The sequence below is a fragment of the Hypanus sabinus genome, chromosome 9, assembly GCF_030144855.1.
Source record: "Hypanus sabinus isolate sHypSab1 chromosome 9, sHypSab1.hap1, whole genome shotgun sequence".
Lineage (NCBI taxonomy): Eukaryota > Metazoa > Chordata > Chondrichthyes > Myliobatiformes > Dasyatidae > Hypanus > Hypanus sabinus.
The window spans coordinates 166,799,618-166,820,230 of record NC_082714.1 but is presented as its reverse complement, the minus strand read 5'-3'; the positions used below and the strand labels follow the sequence as shown (position 1 = coordinate 166,820,230).

The window sequence follows — 20,613 nt, the reverse complement described above, 5'->3', positions numbered from 1 at the left end:
ATAGAGTTTTGTAAAATACTTCAAAAGCTTCTTGAATTTCACTTAGCTTTTTTTTAATCATTTTCATTCTTGGGTCCCTAATTCTATGAATTGTAGTTTCTGCTATCTTTTTTCCAGTTTCCACACCAGTATTTTCATAGATTTTGATCCACTTTCATAATGCCTGTTTCAGAAACATTAAATTTTTCCTGATTTCTTGCATAGCCAAACTATTAATTTCATTCCCAATTCTTTTAATTTCCCCTAATGTATCCTGTGCCAAATTCAATTTGTGTTTTTTCTCTAGTTCCTTCAGCCCATTTTGTAATTCCTGTAATGTTTTAATCCTTATTTTGTTCTTATATGAAGATATCGCTATAATTTTCTCTAAGACAGCCTTCAGAGTATTGTGGCAAATTTTCTTAAGCCTTGAAGTAAATTCTGATGAAAGTTTTCCCTTTACCACACTCCGATCTATTTTCCTTGCTTGTTGATATCCCTGATATGTTTATGTGTCATATTCATCCATCGGTTGTATTGTATCCTGGTGCTCTGTCTTGTATTCTACTAGCTCTATTGTACCTTTCTTTATGTTTAATGCAATGCACTTATCTAGCCCAAAGTTCATGTTTATATCTTTTGAAAATAGTTCTACTATTTGAATTAATTTATTTAACTGTACTTAAGAAGGGACAGATCATTTCAAATCATCCATAGTGTGTCAAGATATAGCTTGTTTGGTTGCTTCTGATTTAATATTCTATTTTTGTCCAATTCAATAAATTAAAAAGCTTGTTTAAAGCTAGACAAAACCATTGTGGGCTTAGAGAGTTGCCCTGGAAAATGCCTCCGTTTATTTTGATTACAGTGGTTGTTCTTTTTTGGTTGTTAATAGATAGAGTGATTATAGTACGCCAGTGCTTCATCAGACGTAGTAGGAATTTCACAAGTATTGGGTGTAGTTTATATATAATCAGAGTTTCCATTAACCATGAGTGTGGGCCAGAATCAAATGCTTTTTGGGTGTTCTTAGACTATAGTTCAGCATTCAAAACCATAATTCCATCCAGGCTCGACTAGAAGCTCAGAACCCTTGGCCTTCACCCTGCCTTGTGTAGCTGGATCATGGATTTCCTGTCAGATTGCCGGCAGATGCTAAGAGTGGACTCCCTCACCTCTGCCCCTCTGACCCTTAACACAGGTGCCCCTCAGGGCCATGTCCTAATCCCCCTCCTTCACTCTCTGTATACCCATGACTGTGTTGCCACCCACAGCTCCAATCTGCTAATTAAATTTGCTGACAATACTACACTGTTTGGCCTAATCTCAAAAAAATAAGAAGGCAATCTACGGAGAAGAAGACATCACCCTGATTCAGTGGTGTCAAGAAAACAATCCCTCCCTCAACATCGCAAAAACAAAGGAGCTGGTTGTGGACTACAGGAGCAATGGAGACAGACTAACCCCTGTGGACATCTATGGATCTGGGGTTGGTAAGGTGAATATGTTCCTCGGCATACTCATCACCGAGGATCTCACCTAGTCTGTACATAATGGCCGTATGGTAAAAAAGGCACAACAGCGTCTCTTTCACCTCAGATGGTTGAACAAGTTCGGTATGGGCCCCCAGATCGTAAGAACTTTCTACAGAGGCACAATTGAGAGTATCCTGACCTGCTGCATCACTGGCTTATATGGGAACTGTACTTCCCTCAATTGCAGGACTCCGCAGAGAGCGGTGCAGACGGCCCAGCGCATCTGTAGATGTGAATTTCCCACTATTCAGGATTTTTACAAAGACAGGTGTGTAAAAAGGGCCCAAAGGACCCAAGTTACCCCAACCACAAACTGTTCCAGCTGCTACCATCTGGAAAACAGTACCACAGCTTAAAAGCCAGGACAAACAGGCTCCAGGACAGCTTCTTCCACCAGGTCATTAGCCTGATTAATTCATGCTGATACAATTATATTTCTATGTTATATTGTTGTACATTCTATTCATTATAAATTACTATAAATTGCACATTGCACGTTCAGACAGAGACGTAACGTAAAGATTTTTACTTCTCATGTACATGAAGGATATAAGTAATAAAGTCAATTCTAATTCAATATAACAACATGAAATATTTCTGCTTTTTTTGCTAGGTGTGATTTAGAATTATGTAATCTATTATCAGCTGTTCTTTACATCCTATCATACCCTTTTGATGATGATTACTTTTACTATTATTTGTATTCCTAAGCTGGTAAAACCTGAGGTATGGCTATAGCCAAGCATAATCATTTCACATTTGCTAGAAACCTTTGAACTATTTTATTGGTGTTTCGTATTGTGGCTTTCTGGAGATTTACATAAATTTTGCCCTGTAGGCCTACTTGTTTATTGTTACTGTGTGGTGGTGACTTTGGGATGATAGTTGTAGATATTACTATTGGGAAATGGATACTCTGAGAGTTGTTCTTGCTTGTTTATCCTATTTTATCATATCTGTACAGTTAATACGGATTGCCCTATCTGTAATAACGGATTCGACTGGTCGTAATATAAATTGTAGGATTCACTCTCTAAAACTGTATCAGGTTTGTAGTTATAGTAATGTGTGGTTTGCGTAAGTTTATATTTTAAAGCAAGATTTTGGTGAGTGATGTTTCCCACTTGGATTGTTAGTGTGAGTTGTGTTACGTACTCGTGACACGTGACAGTGGTACCCTTGTCACGTGACTGGGGTTGAAGCTATACTGGACTTGAGGTAATGGTCTTGTGATGGTGGAGTGATGTCATTTTCCTGCCAGTAGAGATCATGTGACAGGTTTTTTTTAACAGGTTATAAAAGGAAGACCACACCCTGTGAGGAGGGGCAGTTCGTGGCTGGATTTCCCATGTTGACTTCATGCCACTGCGTGATTTAATGTGATGACGCAGTTTAGTTGGAAGATGAAGTTTTATCTAATGCCTAAAGTTTAAAAGGTCATTGCCAGCAGTTTCTTTACAATACTGCTAGTTGAGGATCAGTGGAGAGTGAAGATCAGAGTTCGGGAGTTAAAGATCGAGGAGAATAGATTTACGACGGTGAAACGGGTTCGACCTTGTTTAATCCTTATTCAGAAGGAATTCGTTGACTGTTCGCATGTTAATCTCTGCGGGATAGCAGAAGATTGAGGACAGTGTGATAAAGGAAAGGTCAGTGCCTTTAAGCTGTTTCGTTTCGTAAATTCTTCGTGGGAAAAGTTCAACGCCAGGAATCGAAGCAAAACGACGCGAAAGAGAATTTAAATCGTCTTAAAAAGTCTCTCCCTTAAATGGACTGTGAGCATTTCGAACTTTTGGCAATACTACTTTAAAAGAACTGTTTTTGCAACATCGCTTTAAGAACTATTTGAGCTGCATCGCTTTAGAAACTGTTTAAGCTGCCGCACAGCAGCTGATTTCTGGTTACGTTACGTGTTTGTTTACTTTTGGGGGGGTTTGTTTTCAGTGTTTAATAAACGTGTTATTTGTTATATAAACCCTTGCCTAACTCATATATTTATTGTTGCCTGAATACGTAACAGTTGTAATGTGTTAGATGATTTCTGTTTTTTCTTGGCATTTTCTACATTTATGGTCTTTGAATTTGTTGGTCTTTTATTAAGGATTTTGAATTTTTTTTGTGTTAACTGCCTGGTTCTTTATTGCCACAAGGAACCCTTCTGTTTATAATAATCTAATAAACTAATTATTACTATTATTTGTTGCCCATTTGTAACTGGTCACAAATTGAGTAACTTCCAAGGTCATTCCAGAGACTGTCATCTCACTATGACAGTTGAGGTGGAAGATTTCCTCCTTTCAGGAGAAACACAAAATATGTTACCTGCTGAGCTGGCTGCTGTATCTTTGGGATTTCTAAATAATCATCTGGAGATTATTGGAATTTTGTTCCAGGTCATTTGAAGTAGCCATGAACTTGATCTTGTTAAGGTTTGTCCAGCTTTCACCCCAGGCTCTCACCCCATCAGTGGAGAAGTGATTTTACCAACTTTGGCCAATCTTCTAATATAACTTTAGATGGCAAGTGTGGTTAGACTGATAAAAATAAACATGTAATTTTTATTTCCAGCAATCCAGGACTTCAGTATAAGGACTAGCACTTTCTGACTGAATAAAGCTCTGATAATATTCTGAATAAAATGACAAATAACTACATTAACTGTGTATTACAGGTTGTGATTAGACCCTTAATTGGTTTGAGTCTTATGACAATATGATTTTTAAGCCCACTTGTAACAAACCAAGAATATTAAAATATTTTTAACAAAAGACAACTCCAGATCTCCCTCTTCTGCAATTTTTTTCCCTTACCCCATTTAGTAAGCTGTTTCTGAGACCTCATCCATGTGGATTCCTGAGCATAAACATTTGAGTACAAGCTGCCCTTGTGTTACGGTATGTTCCTAGTATGATGCCCTATTCACATCTTTACGGTTATGCTGTAGATATTTCACTTAGCGACTCTGTGAGAGCTGCTGTTCTGCTTTCAGCTGGATTGGGTTATTGTTTTCGAATGATGTGGAATGTGTGCCATCCAATTAGCAGGAGGTTTTCTTGGTGAAGGACAATAAGGTTAGGCTTGGGACTTTTGTTTGAGTGGAGATGAAGAGGGAAAATGCTGGGGAGAGCTGGTTGTAGCGCACAATCCGATGGGAGACCCGATTGTTGGAGATGGATTGTGAGAGACATTCAGAAGTTCAGATTCAGATTCAGTTTATTGTCATAGAGACACCACAAATGCAATGCAGTTAAAAAATGAGACAACGTTCCTCCAGAATGATATCACAAAAGCACATGACAAAACAGACTACACCAGAAAACCCACATAATGTTTGGCAATCCCCAATCCAGAGTCCGGAGAGGCTGCTGCGTATTAATATCGCACTACCATCTTAGCGCGTTCCCTGGAAAAGAGCTCCAAATCCACCAGGCAAAACAAGACCAAAAATTAAAGCTACAAGACCTGCACAAAACCACATAGTTACAACAGTGCAAACAATAGCATAATTGATAAAAACAGACCATGGGCACAGTAAAAAGGACTGGACAGCTAAAGGAATAACAGTCCTTTGCAACATAATGAAAGAAGGAACACTGTTCAGTTTTGAAATGCTTAAAGAGAAACACTTATTAGAAAAACAAGATTTTTATCAGTATTTACAGATGCGACAATACATTAATAAGACGCTTAAAAATGTAACCAAGGCAAGTACATGCTTGGTAGAGCTATTTAGAAAAGCATATAATTCAGATAATGGTAGTAGAATCATTTCAAGCATGTATAAGGGGTTGTCAAATCTTAAAACACATTCGACTTCATACATTAAAACAAAATGGGAGAAGGAAGGAGGGATAATTATATCTGAGGAAGAATGGACAATAATATGGAGGTATCAATGGAAGTGTACCAGTTCACAGAAATGGAGGGAGTTTGGGTGGGAAAACTTGATATTTTATTACACCCTCTCAGAAATCCCATTGTGATGGTAACCTCCCTGCTTGCTGGAGAAATTGTGGAAATCAAAATGCAAATCATTATCATATTTTTTGGGACTGCCCTGTTGTCAAGAACTGTTGGAGCGGGATATACAATGCCCTACAAGACATCTTTAAATGTGAAATACCCTTAGAGAGTAAGACCATATATTTTGGATATATATCTCAAGAATGGTTGAAAAGAGATAAATATCTAATGAATATACTGTTGGTGGCTGGTAAATGGTTATCACAGGAGAGCCCAACTTTAAGTACATGGATGGAAATTACAATGGACATTTACAAAATGGAGAAGATAACAGCATCTGTTAATCATAAGCTGGAACAATTTGATTCATACTGGGGAAAATGGTTTAACTACATAATGCCTCATAGGCCTGATTTTATTCTCTCAAATCAATGAATACGTTGTAAAAAAAAGATCACTCCCTACTTGTACACAGTTTTCTCCTTTGGCTTGTTTTGCTTTCCACTCTTTTCTATAAGTGTATACCTCAGATTCAGATTCAGTTTATTGTCATTTAGAAACCACAAATGATAAATACTTTGTGGAGATTTGTGATATATATGTTTATATGATATATATGTACAATATCTGAAATACATCTTATGGAAATGTTTGTTTGATGATGCACTTCAACAAAAAAAATAAATTACAAAAAAAAATTTGCCAAAAGGAGCTCAACAGCAAAAACATAACAAAGATAATAAAGACTTCCACTATACCCATATTAATGTATCCTTTTGGCATAGTATCTTGAAACCGATCTGGAAAATCTACAAAGGAAAATAAGAACTGAAATGGCAAATTTTAGAAAACACTATGTAGACTTGAACACACTACCTAGGACAGGAGGAGGAAGTGGACAATCACCCTGTTTAGGACAATCTCCCTCCTTAGCATGGAGTGTAAGATATTCCTCTTAGTGTTAGTGAGAAGGCTGACCTCTTACTTAATGGAAAATCACTCCATCAACACATCCATCTCAGGTTTTTCTGGGTGCCTTGAACACACCTCAATAATCAGCCTATTGATCCGTGAGGCCAGGCAGAAGAAAGGTGACCTAATAGTCATCTGGTCAGACCTAGCCAATGCCTATGGATCAATTCCACACATCCTCAGCCAGGTTGGCCTGGATCACTACCATATCCCACCAGTAACACGAGACATGATCACCAGTTACCTACGAGAATTCAAGCTATGCTTCACTTCAGCACACTTTACAACCAGTTGGCAAGACCTCCAAAAAGGGATTCCAACTGGCTGTACCATCTTGTTTGTCATGGGTATGAACCTCCTCTTATCAGCAGCAATAGACGTAACCTGAGCCCCAGAGTTGGAGCCTGGCATCCGACAACCTGCAATATGGGGAGTTACTTGGATGGCATCTCAGTAACCACTGTAACCCATGTCCAAGCAAGATGGGTATTGGAAACCTGGATAACGTAGCTACCTGGACTGGGATGACCTTTAAGGCTAGGAAGACCAGATGCATGGTGATCAAAAAGAGCAAGGTTACTAGCAAGTTCAGTCTTCAAGTACAGGGAGAAGTCATTCCATCCATTGAGAACAACCCAGTAAAGTCTCTTGGAAAGTGGTCTAATGCAGCAATGACAGACAGCGCCAACATAACTGACGCTGTAAAGCAGACTGAAGAGTGGCTGAAGAAGCTTGACAAAACTGGACTCCCTGGTAAATTTAAGACATGGTTGTACCAACATGGTCTTCTACCACAGCCACTCTGGTTTTTCACTGTGTACGAGTTTCCCCCTGACCACTGCAGAAGGCACTAAGGGAAAAGTCAACAAGCACCTGGGGAGGTGGCTGGGGATCCCCACAAGTTTTTCTTCCATGGGGCTCGACATAACATCAGGCCAGCTACAGCTCCCGTTGTATCAGTAGTGGAGGAGTTCAAGGTGGTAAAGTGTAGAGTGGTGTAAACACTGAAGTGCTCCATTGTTAAGTTGATAAATCAAGTAGGAGTCACAAAATTGGGCTTAAAGTGGGCCGCCAACTTGGCCATAGACCAGGCGGTAAGCTCACTGCAACTGACAGACATCATTGGCAATCCAAGGCCTCGGCTCAGCATGCTTCCAATGATGGGGGAGTGCAAGTGCAAGGGATAGGCATGGCATAGTCCAGGCAGAAGTACAGAATCGTGAGGATTATTGAAGGCCGTGAAGTTGAGTTCTCAGGGTGCCTGGACAAAATAGGATCTTTCCAAGTGCAAGATCACCTGGGCAGAGCTTTGGAGACTGGAGCCCTTCTGCATTTCTCTCCTTCTGCGGTTTGTGTATGACACTCTCCCTACACCATCACAGCTGCAGATATAGGGGCTGAAAAAGGACTTTAACTGCAAGCTTTGTGAACAGCGGCATTCACTGGAACACATACAGGCTGCAAAACAGCTTTACACAAGGATGGTACAGGTGGCACTTTTGACAAGGTCCTGTAGTCCCTTGCTGACTCACTGGAGTGGTAGAGGGGTATAAAGAGACCAGCTGGCAGAGGCAAACAGGGCAGTCATTTTCATCAAGGAGAGGGACAGGCCAGTCACATCAAAGAGGCCTAAATCCAATCTGCTGCAAACTGCCAAATCATGGGAGCTGAAGGTCGATGTGGGGAGGAAACTGCAGTTCCCAGAGCTAGTGCAAACCACACTTCGATCACACATCTTACTGTGGTCCACTGAAGACAAGAAAATCATCCTGGTGGAGCTCACGGTACCGTGGGAGGATGCTCACAAGAGGAAGGCCCTTAAGTACCAGTCCTTAGTCCAGAAGTGCAGGGACAAAGAATGGCAGATGTGGCTATTCCCCGCGTAGATTGGCTGCAGAGGGTTCCCATCAAGGACATTACTGTCTGTGCTGGCCTTCGATGAAAAGAACAAGAACCAAGCAGCTTGCAGGATGGGGGAGGAAGCAGAGAGAACCTCTTGCTGGATATGGAGCAGAAGAGAGGAATTGAGCTGGAAGTCAGGAGCAGATGGGCGGTGACTTGGCCACCACTACTGATCTGCCAGCTGGAAAGTGTAGTGGTTAAGGGTAGAAACACTCTATGAAGGTTGGGCACCACCTGACAACATCTGCCTCTGGCCAAAGGCTACGGTTACATCATGCACCCTGATGTATGATAGAAGCAAGTGTACACTCAAACACACTTAGATTAACATTACCTAGGACAGAAGGATGAATTAGAATAACAAACATTAAAAAAATTACACAACAGATAAAACTTCTAAGGATATAGTTTCATCAATGAAAACAGGATTCAGCACTCTACATGATAATATACAATTCTGATAAGAAGTACACACCACTAAACTTAAATGAAAGCACACCTTAGAAATTATCACTGCAGAAGAAAAGTTAACCAATGGAAGAGTATGATCTCAGTGGAAGACATCCCCACAATTTGAGCAGACTAGAAGTCTACAAGGAAGTGTCAAACACCTGGCTCAGAGTTGGAGACTCTTCCCAGCAACAGAGGGGTTCCTTGAGGCAGTACAGGACCAGGTGATTGACACAAAAATGATTAAAAATACATAATAAAAGACCAACAAATTTAAATGTCAAGAAAAACTATAAACAATCCAACACATTACAGGATCCTGCAGCAGTTTAACTCAATCTGATTACTTACACAGGCACAATCAAGTAGCAAACATCATTCACCAAAATCTACATAGTATGATAATTAGGGAGCTAGAATGTAGGAGCCATGCATCTGTTCTTTACTTGCTTTGTATTCTGTGTTACACATTTATTGCATTCGGTATGGAATGAGCTTCCTGTAGAAGTAGTAGAGGCCAGTTCAGTTGTGTCATTTAAGGTAAAATTGGATAGGTATATGGACAGGAAAGGAGTGGAGGGTTATGGGCTGAGTGCGGGTAGGTGGGACTAGGTGAGATTAAGGGTTCGGCACGGACTAGGAAGGCCAAGATGGCCTGTTTCCGTGCTGTGATTGTTATATGGTTATATGTTATATGGTTATATGGATATGGTAACTAGTCAAATGGGAAGGGATGTGGTAAAAGTGAAGGAAGTAAGTTACGTATTTATGGTTTGTTCTGGGCAGTTTGGCTCTGGGAACTGCCAGGTGTCATACCTTTTGTTGACCGTTTAATTTATGACAGGAGGGCGCATCATACAAGGATAACAAATTGTGCTAGGTCGCCAGCAACGCCATTGGTTTGTTCAAGTTACTGCTACATCTTGCTTTAAAATACAAACTCAAACACCATACCTTACTATAAATACAAGCCTGCTCCAGTTTTAGAGTCAGGGTCCTACAAATTATATTATAACCAATGCATTATTACAGATAGGGCAATATATAATAACTGTCCAGATAAAAAAGCAAGAACAATTTACTTAATGGATATAGCCATTCCAACCGCACATAACATGCAGAAATCAGTAAGTAAAAAACAATAAGTAAAAAAAATGCTGAATTAAAAGAGGAAATTGAAAGACTATGGAACATGAATAGGGTATACAATATCCCAATAGTAATATCTACAATCACCCCAAAGGCACTACACAATAGCATTAAACAATTAGGCCTGCAGCAACATTTATGTAAGTCTCCAGAAAACCACAATACTAAACATCACCACAATAATCCAAAAGTTCCTAGCAAGTGAGAAAGGAGTATGTCCACACCTAAGGTTTTACCAGCTTGAGCTGAGAAACAAAAAATAACTGATTTATAGAGCACTTTTCATACAATATTGTTCAAAGTGTTTTACAATGGGATAGTGCAAGAATGAAAATAAAAGACAAAAATATGTTAGTTAAAAGCAAGTTAAATAAATAGATTTTGAGCTGATGTTTAAAAAAGACAATCAAGTCTGCATTCCTTATAGGTTTAGCTATTGAGTGTCACAGTTTAGGAGTGTAGTTCAAAAAATTATTTTTTGAGGAAGATTGGTTAAATTTAAAGACAAACACAAGACAACCTGAGAGTTCGAGCAGTAATTCTGTGGTGTACTCCAGTCCCAGGCCATTGGTAGTTTTAAAAACAAGATAGTTTTAAAATCAATTCTAAAAGATACAGAAAACCAATGCAGAGTAGATAGGATAGGAGTGAAATTCACCCTCTTCCTGGTTTTAGTTAAAAGTCCAGCAGCTATGCTCCGAATGAGTTGAAGTTTGACAATAGATTGCTTTGGAAGACCAGAAAAAGTGCATTGTAGTAATCTAGTCTATTGGATATAAAGGTGCGAATTAGACTTTCAACATCATTACAAGACAGAAACAGTCACACCTTTGTAATATTTCTTAAATGTAGAAATGCTGCTCTGTAATGTCCTTGCCATTGACATCTATATTCCATGAATTAGAGAGATAAGGTGGGAAGACAATGTAAGGAACCATGTAGAGCCAAGGACCAGTTGAAATGAGGGGTACAGTCCTATACTGTACGCTGGATGCAATGTAATTGAGAGATGTTTAAATGCTAACATTTACTGTGTCACTCAGTTATACAGAATTTCAACAGCAGTAAACAGGAATAAGCTCACATATTTAACTAAGCAGCTTGAAAGTACCAACAGCAAGATGTTAAAAAACTTCACTGCAACTGAATGACTTACTCCTCCAGAAAAATACAATAAAATTATTGTAACAAATAGTGAACAACCAAGAGAAAATAAATATTCAGTGTATATAATGGAAACTCCATACCTGGCTTTCTTGCTGCTCTTGGATTTGGGTGTGGTGTTGGATTTACATTTTGGCTCTCTCAGCTGCTTCAGTTCCTTAGCACCCTTAGATTCCTTCAGCTCTTTGGCCCCTTTGGTACCTTTAGGTTCTTTAGGCTCTCCACGGTTCCTTGACCCTTTGGAGCCCTTGGGCTCTTTTGCTCCTTTGCCCTCTTTTGCTTCTTTATCACCCTTGGGCTCCTTTCTCTTCTTCTTTGGTTTGGGTGCATCTGTTACTGTTTCACCACCTGCTTCCTCCTTTGGTTCTTTTTTCTTTCTTTTTTTCTTAACCCCTGTACTGACATCCTCAGCCTTGGTAAGAGGCAGTGGTTGGTCCACACTTACTTCCAACTGTGTACCATGTACAACTTTCTTGCTGCTGGTCTCGATCAGATGACCAGCAGCTTCTGGACTGCTGGCTGGACTGTAGGGGCTTGGTTGGTCCTTGGTGCTGCTGTGAGAGAGCTGTAATGCATGTTCACCAACTGGTGAGGCACTGGGTATCAGAGGCTGTTTGGAAGTCTTTGAAGTAGAAGGCTGCAATATACAAAACAATCTTTGAGAAAACAGTTAATTCCAAAAGTTTTAGACACTTTCATCAACTTGTTAATCATTTTAAAACTTATTTTATTTCAATGCTATAAATCATCGTAATGTTACAGAGAATCTTTGGGAAAGTCATGTTGAATTTGGCTAAGTACTGGCCCTTATGACATAATATAGCCCACGTGTGTTTGCATTTTCAAAATTCCACAATAAATTCTCTTGCCTGGGTTAATAATGTCAACTGCCTGTAAAAACAGGTCACTGTGTAATTTTAACTTTCAGCTATTGATGACACATGTGCATTCTTCCAAGGTATGGGTCCAATTATAAAACAAAACATTTATGTGAGCCAATTCACAGGCACTATAACATACAAACTCCTCTTGTCATTTACTTAATTTCTCTTGCTTTTCCAGAGGTAACTAGTAACGAAGAGGACCCACGGAGCTCCAATACGTCTGTTCAGAAGATATTCCTTGTATTCAAACACAATGAGTGACTGAATCTTCCCTCTCTATCCAAGAAGACTGGCTCAACAAGAGAACTAGTTTTATAAAATTCCCATCTTTGTAGGCACACCTCCCTTTAGCTTTATACTCCGTAGGTTCTGTATCCTCTTTCAGAAGCAAAATCTTCTGTGATCTCTGTGTCCCTGAATTTGTTTAAGACCTGACTAAATCTCTTTATTTATTTTTTATTTATCTTTGAGATACAGCGTGGAACAGGCTCTTCTAGCCAACAAGTTGCACCACCCAACAATCCACCTATCTAACCATGGCCAAAGCTCAGGACAATTTACAATGACAAAGTAACCTACTAACTGGGACATCTTTTGACTGTAGCAGGAAACTGGAACACCTGGAGGAAACCCAGGCGTACAAACTCCTTACTAAGAATTCTAAACTCTAACACGTGTCACACTAACTACTACACTACTATGGTATTCAACTGCCTCCCTCTTACTTGCAAGGCTTCTCAAACTCTTAACTCTTTGACCTCATGTTTGGTCACATTTCTGTAAGGTTTGGTGTCAAATTTTGTTCATTAAATCTCATGTAGATATCCTTTAGACATTTTAATGAAACACTGACTTGCACTTGTTATTATTTTCACTTCTTCTGGATGTTCCAAAAATACTTTACAACCCATTAAGTGTATTGTGAGTGAGAATCATGTCTAACTAAACAGCTAAATTGTACTTTACATACTTTTATTGAATATGTTGTTTAATCATTCACATAATGTAGAATTAGTGGGTTTAGGATTTCAATTCAGAGAACTGATACATATGTTGAAAATAATATGGGAATGCAATACAAATCAAATTAATAACTATACAAAAAGAACACTAACATCCATTACCAGAAAACACCCATTCTGAGCTCCAACAACCAATTTTCCCTCAACATGAATAGTCCAGATTTGTGCATATTAATTAACATTTGAGGTGCCACCTTGGAACAAAGACAGGAAATGACAACAGCTGACACCTACTCATTCACAGGTCATCAGCTGCTCAGCAGTTCAGTTTTTGAGCGTAAAAAAAGATGTTGAAGAAAATGTCAGAATCAGGTTTAATATCACCTGCATATAGTTGTAAAAGTTTGTGAACCCTTTGCAATTACCTGGTTTTCTGCATTAATTACTCATAAAATGTGGTCTGATCTTCATCTAAATCACAATAACAGACAAACACAATCTTCCTAAACTAATAAAACACAAACAATTGTACTTTTCATGTCTTTATTGAACACATTGTTTAATCATTCACAGTCCATGCTGGAACAAGTATGTGAACCCTTGTATAATGGTGCTAGAAAGTTCGTGCTCTTTAGAATTTTCTCTATTTCTGCATGAATAGGACCTAAAATTTGATCAGGTCTTCATGCAAGTCATACAACTAGATAAAGAGAACCCAACTTAATAAATACCACAAAAACATTATACTTGCCCATTTGTTTATTGAGAAAAAAATCCAATATTACATGTAATTGTTGGAAAAAATGTGAACCTCTTGGAGTATCAATTCACTTAAAGGGGGGAACTACAGTCAGGTCTTTCAATCAATGGAATGACAATCAGGTGTGAGTGTGGGAGGCCCTGCCTATTTAATGAACATAAATCTGGTGTTCACAATCACTAGGCTAGGGTGAAATCAGGGTGTGCTGGTCATCATGACCCAAAGGGCTGGAAGGACCTGTTCCACACTGCATCTCAAAAAATAAATAAGTCCATCAGCATAGGTGAGGGTGTTTCTTCCTGTGAGAGAACTTAGATGTAGAGGTCACTATTTAAAAGGATAGGATTGCTCATTTATGGAGTTAAAGGGAAAGTGAAAATAAGAAATGTTAAAAAGGACAACAAAATCAATGGAGTAGAAAGCTCAAGAAGAGATCATATAGTAAGGCCAAGTGAAATAGGAATTGATATGAAAGGAGAGGGGAGTACTGAATTTAAAGTATTATATATGAATGCATGAAGTATAAGGAATAAAGTAGATGAGCTTGAGGCTCAGATGGAAATTGGCAAGTACGATGTTGTGGGAATAACAGACATGGCTTCAAGCGGACAGGGACTGGGAAATGAATATTCAAGGATATACATCTTATCAAAAGGACAGACTGACTGGCAGAGGGGGTGGGGTGGCTCTGTTGGTGAGGAATGATATTCAGTCCCTTGCGAGGGGGGGACATAGAATCTGGGGATGTATGGATAGAACTGAGAAATTCTAAGGAAAGAAAGACCCTAATGGGAGTTATCTACAGGCCCCCAAACAGCAGTCTAGATGTAGAGCGTAAGTTGAACGAAGAGTTAAAATTGGCATGTCGCAAAGGTAATGATACTGTTGTCATGGGGGATTTCAACATGCAGATAGACTGGGAGAATCAGAATGGTACTGGACCCCAAGAAAGGGAGTTTGTGGAGTGCCTCCGAGATGGATTCTTAGAACAGCTTGTACTGGAGCCTACCAGGGAGAAGGCAATTCTAGATTTTAGTGTTGTGCAATGAACCGGATTTGATCAGGGACCTCGAGGTAAAGGAACCATTAGGAGGTAGTGACCATAATATGATATGTTTTAACCTACAATTTGAGAAGGAGAAGGGAAAATCGGATGTATCAGTATTACAGTTGAACAAACGGAACTATGGACCTAGAGGAGGAGCTGGCCAAAGTTCAATGGAACAATACCCTAGCAAGGAAGGAAGACAGTGGAACAACAATGGCAGGTATTTCTGGGAATAATGCAGAAGGTGCAGGATCGGTTCATTCCAAAGAGGAAGAAAGATCCTAAGGGGAGTAAGGGGTGGCCGTGGCTGACGAGGGAAGTAAAGGGCGGTATAAAAATAAAAGAGAAGTATAACATAGCAAAGATGAGCGGGAAACCAGAGGACTTGGAAGCTTTTAAAGAGCAACAGAAGATAACAAAAAAGGCAATACGCCAAGAAAAAATGAGGTACGAAGGTAAACTAGCCAAGAATATAAAGGAGGACAGTAAAAGCTTCTTTAGGTATGTGAATAGCAAAAAAATAGTTAAGACCAAAATTGGGCCACTGAAGACAGAAATGGGTGAATTTATTTTGGGGAACAAGGAAATGGCAGATGAGTTGAACAGATACTTTACACAAACAATTTCCCAGATGTAATAGTGGTCAAAGGAACTCGGGTAAAGGATGAACTGAAAGAAATTGATATTAGGAAAGAAACTGTGTTGGATAGACTGTTGAGTCTGAAGGCTGATAAGTCCCCGGGACCTGATGGTCTGCATCCCAGGGTACTTAAAGAGGTGACTCTAGAAATTGTGGACACATTGGTAATCATTTTCCAATGTTCTATAGATTCAGGAACAGTTCCTGCTGATTGGAGGGTGGCTAATATTGTCCCACTTTTCAAGAAAGGAGGGAGAGAGAAAACAGGGAATTATAGACTGGTTAGCCTGACATCAGTGGTGGGCAAGATGCTGGAGTCAATTATAAAAGAGGAAATTATGACACATTTGGATAGCAGTAGAAGGATCAGTCCGAGTCAGCATGGATTTATGAAGGGAAAATCATGCTTGACTATTCTTCTGGAGTTTTTTGAGGATGTAACTACGAAAATGGACAAGGGAGAGTCAGTGGATGTAGTGTACCTGGACTTCCAGAAAGCTTTTGATAAAGTCCCACAAAGGAGGTTAGTGGGCAAAATTAGGGCACATGGTACTGGGGGCAGAGTACTGACATGGATTGAAAATTGGCTAGCTGACAGTGATTAACGGGTACCTTTTGGAATGGCAGGCTGTGACCAGTGGGGTACCGCAAGGTTCTGTGCTGGGACCGCAGCTGTTTACAATATACATTAATGATTTAGATGAAGGGATTAAAAGTAACATTAGCAAATTTGCTGATGACACAAAGCTGGGTGGCAGTGTGAAATGTCAGGAGGATGTTATGAGAATGCAGGCTGACTTGGACAGGTTGGGTGAGTGGGCAAATGTATGGCAGATGCAGTTTGATGTGGATAAATGTGAGGTTATCCACTTTGGTGGCAAGAACAGGAAGGCAGATTACTATCTAAATGGAGTCAAGTTAGGAAAAGGGGAAGTACAACGAGATCTAGGTGTTCTTGTACATCAGTCAATGAAAGCAAGCATGCAGGTACAGCAGGCAGTGAAGAAAGCTAATGGCATGATGGCTTTTATAACAAGAGGAATTGAGTATAGGAGTAAAGAGGTCCTTCTGCAGCTGTACAGGGCCCTGGTGAGACCACACCTGGAGTATTGTATGCAGTTTTGGTCTCTAAATTTGAGGAAGGATATTCTTGCTATTGAAGGAGTGCAGCGTAGGTTCACAAGGTTAATTCCCGGAATGGCGGGACTGTCATATGTTGAAAGATTGGAGCGACTGGGCTTGTATACACTGGAATTTAGAAGGATGAGAGGGGATCTGATTGAAACATATAAGATTATTAAGGGATTGGAAACGATGGAGGCAGGAAGCATGTTCCTGCTGATGGGTGACTCCAAAACTAGAGGCCACAGTTTAAGAATAAGGGGTAGGCCATTTAGAACAGAGATGCGGAAAAACTTTTTCACCCAGAGAGTGGTGGATATGTGGAATGCTCTGCCCCAGAAGGCAGTGGAGGCCAAGTCTCTGGATGCATTCAAGAGAGAGTTAGATAGAGCTCTTATAGATAGCGGGATCAAGGGATATGGGGAGAGGGCAGGAACAGGGTACTGATTGTACTGATTATGATCAGCCATGATCACAGTGAATGGCGGTGCTGGCTAGAAGGGCCAAATGGCCTACTCCTGCAACTACTGTCTATTGTTTATTGACATACAAGATGAATTTTTTTCCCTGAGACTTAAGAGTCTTTGAAATTTCCTTTCTCACAATATAGTGGATGCAGAGCGCCATTGTCAGAAACAGGACTCAGAATCAGAATCAGGTTTATTACCAACAGCATGTGTCATGAAATTTGTTAACCTAGCTACAGTTCAATGCAATACATAATATAGAAGGGGGAAAAAACAAAAAATAATATGTAAACCTTCAGTGGTTATTTCTTCAGCAGTTTGAATGGGGCACAACTGCGCAAGCATGTGGAGGTCAGCCAGTGAGAACAGCAGGAAGAGTTTAAAAGGAAGACAGATTTACAGAGCAGGTGACGGAGTGGTGGGAGACAAAGTAGGAATGCCTTGGCTCAACAGGGCTTTGGCAATAAGGGGTCGAGGCCAGCTAGGTTATCTGTTTAAAATACAGACAGAAAGTATGTGTGTGAGGCTGGTTTTCTGTGCTCGGTATCAGATGTGAGAGGTCCTGTAGACTCCTGGCCTCCCAGACGACCACATCTGCACCAGGTGCACCAAGCTGCATCTCCTTAGAGACGGCATTGGGGATCTGGAGCTGCAGCTTGTTGACCTTTGTCTGGTCAGGAAGAGTGAGGAGGTGATAGAGAAGAGCTATACATTGGTAGTCACCCCAGGACCACAGAAGAGAGAGATGTGCGTAACAATCAGGACAGAGAAGGGCAAGAAGCAGGTACTAGAGAGTACCCCAGTGACTGTCCCCCTTAACAATAAGTATTCCTGCTTGAGTACTGTTGGAGCGGACGGCCTACCTGGGGGAAGCAACAGTGGTTGTGCCTCTGGCACAGAGTCTGGCCCTATGGTTCAGAAGAGTAGGGAAGAGGATGGCAGCAGTGATAGGAGACTCAGTTAGGGGGTCAGATAGGCAATTCTGTGGACGCAGGAAAGAAATGAGGATGGTAGTTTACCTCCCAGGTGCCAGGGTCCGGGACGTTTCTGATCACGTCCATGATATCTTGAAGTGGGAAGGAGAACAGCCAGAGGTCATGGTACATATTGGTACCAATGACATAGGTAGGAAAAGGGAGGAGGTCCTGAAGACAGACTACAGGGTTTAAGGAAAGTTGAGAAACAGGACCTCAAAGGTAGTAATCTCAGAATTACTGCCTATGCCACGTGACAGTGAGTATAGGAATAGAATGAGGTAGATGATAAATGTGTGGCTGAGGGATTGGAGCAGGGACCAGGGATTCAGATTTCTGGATCATTGGGACCTTTTCTGGGACAGGTGTGACATGTACAAAAAAGACAGGTTGCACTTGAATCTGAGGGGAACCAATATCCTAGTGGGAAGGTTTGCTAAGGCTATTGGGGAGAGTTTAAACTAGAACCACTGGAGGGTGGGAACCAAACTGAAGTGATGGAGGAAAGGGAGTTTGACTGACAAATAAAGAAAGCATGGAGACAGTGTGAAAGGAAGGATAGGCAAGTGATAAAGAAGGGACGCGCTCAGTCTGAAGGTTTGAGATGTGCCTACTTTAATGCAAGGAATATCATGAATAAAGCAGATGAGCTTAGAGCGTGGCTCAGTATTTGGAGCAATGATGTCGTGGCCATTACAGAGACTTGGATGGTGCACTGGCAGGAATGGCTACTTCAAGTGCCGGGTTTTAGATGTTTCAGAAAGGATAGGGAAGGAGGCAAAAGAAGTGGGGGTGCGACACTGCTGATCAGAGATAGTGTCACAGCTGCAGAAAAGAAGGAAGTCATGGAGTCTCTGTGGGCGGAAGTTAGGAATAGGAAGGGATCAATAATTCTACTGGGCGTTTTTTTTTATAGACCACCCAATAGTAATAGGCACATCGCAGAGCAGAGATAGGTAGACAGATTCTGGAAAGGAGTAATAATAACAGGGCTGTTGTGGTGGCAGATTTTAATTTCCCTAATACTGACTGGCATCTCCCAGAGTGAGGGGTTTAGACGGGGTAGAGATTGTTAGGTGTGTTCAGGAAGGTTTTTTGACACAATATGCAAATAAGCCTACAAGAGGAGAGGCTGTACTTGATCTGGTTATTGGGAAATGAACCTGGTCAGGTGTCAAGTCTCTCAGTGGGATAGTGATCACAATTCTATCTCCTTTACCATAGTATTGGAAAGAGATAGGAACAGACAAGCTGGGGAAACATTTAATTGGAGGAAGGGGAAATATGAGGCTATCAGGCAGGAACTTGGAAGTATAGGTTGGAAACAGATGTTCTCAGGGAAACGTACAGAAGAAATCTGGCAAATGTTCAATGTATATTTGCGTGGGTTTCTGAGTGGGTACGTTCTAATGAGACATGGAAAGGAGGGTAGGGTACAATATCTGTGGTGTACAAAGGCTGATGTAAATCTAGTCAAGAAGAAATGAAAAGCTTATGAAAGGTTCATAAAGCTAGATAATGATAGGAATCTAGAAGATTATAAGGTTAGCAGGAAGGAGCTTAAGAATGAAAATAGGAGAGCCAGAAGTGGCCATGAGAAGACACTGGCAGACAGGATTCAGGAAAACCCCCAAGGCACTCTACAAGTATGTGAAGAGCAAGAGGGTAAGACATAAAAGAATAGGACCAATCAAGTGTGACAGTGGAAAAGTGGGTATGGAACCGAAGGAAAATAGCGGAGGTACTTAAGGAATACTTTTACTTCAGTATTCATTACGGAAAAGGATCTTGGCGATCGTAGGGATGACTTACAGTGGACTGAAAAGCTTGAGAATGTAGATCTTAAGGAAGAGGATGTGCTGGACCTTTTGGAAAGCATCAAGTTGGATAAGTCACCAGGACCAGACAGGATGTACCCCAGGCCACTGTGGGAAGTGAGGGAGGAGATTGCTGAGCCTCTGGCAATGATCACTGCATCATCATTGAGGACAGGAGAGGTTCCAGAGGATTGGAGGGTTGCGGATGTTGTTCCTTTATTCAAGAAAGAGAGCAGGGATAGCCCAGAAAATTATAGGCCAGTGAGTCTTACTTCAGTGATTGGTAAGTTGATGGAGAAGATCCTGAAAGGCAGGATTTATGAACATTTAGAGAGGCATAATATGATTAGGAATTATCAGCATGGCTTTGTCAAGGGCAGGTCGTGCCTTACGAGCCTGACTGCATTTTTTGAGGATGTGACTAAACACATTGATGAAGGTAGAGCCGTAGATGTAGTGTATATGGAGTTTAGCAAGGCATTTGATCAGGTAGCCCATACAAAGCTTATTGAGAAAGTAAGGAGGCATTGGATCCAAGGGGACATTGCTTCGTGGATCCAGAACTGGTTTGCCCCCAGAAGGCAAACAGTGGTTGTACACTGGTTATATTCTGCATGGAGGCCGGTGACCAGTGGTGTGCCTCAGGGATCTGTTCTGGGACCCCTACTCTTTGTGATTTTTATAAATGACCTGGATGACGAAGTGGAGGGATGGGATTAGTAAATTTGCTAATGGCACAAAGGTTGGGAGTATAGTGGATAGTATGGGAGGGTGTTGTGGATAGTATGAAGGGCCATCAGAGGTTACAACAGGACATTGACAGGA

General features: G+C 40.7%; 1 protein-coding gene across 7 annotated transcripts in view; it reads right to left on the bottom strand.

Moving 5' to 3' along the window:
• Positions 1-20,613, bottom strand: part of chd6 (chromodomain helicase DNA binding protein 6) — a 338,589-nt gene that overhangs the window by 214,526 nt on the left and 103,450 nt on the right. For all 7 annotated transcript variants that reach the window (XM_059981079.1, XM_059981076.1, XM_059981077.1 and 4 more), the window contains one exon: positions 11,198-11,751. In XM_059981079.1, coding sequence (XP_059837062.1) covers positions 11,198-11,751 — 554 coding nt within the window. The remainder of the gene's footprint in view (positions 1-11,197; positions 11,752-20,613) is intronic.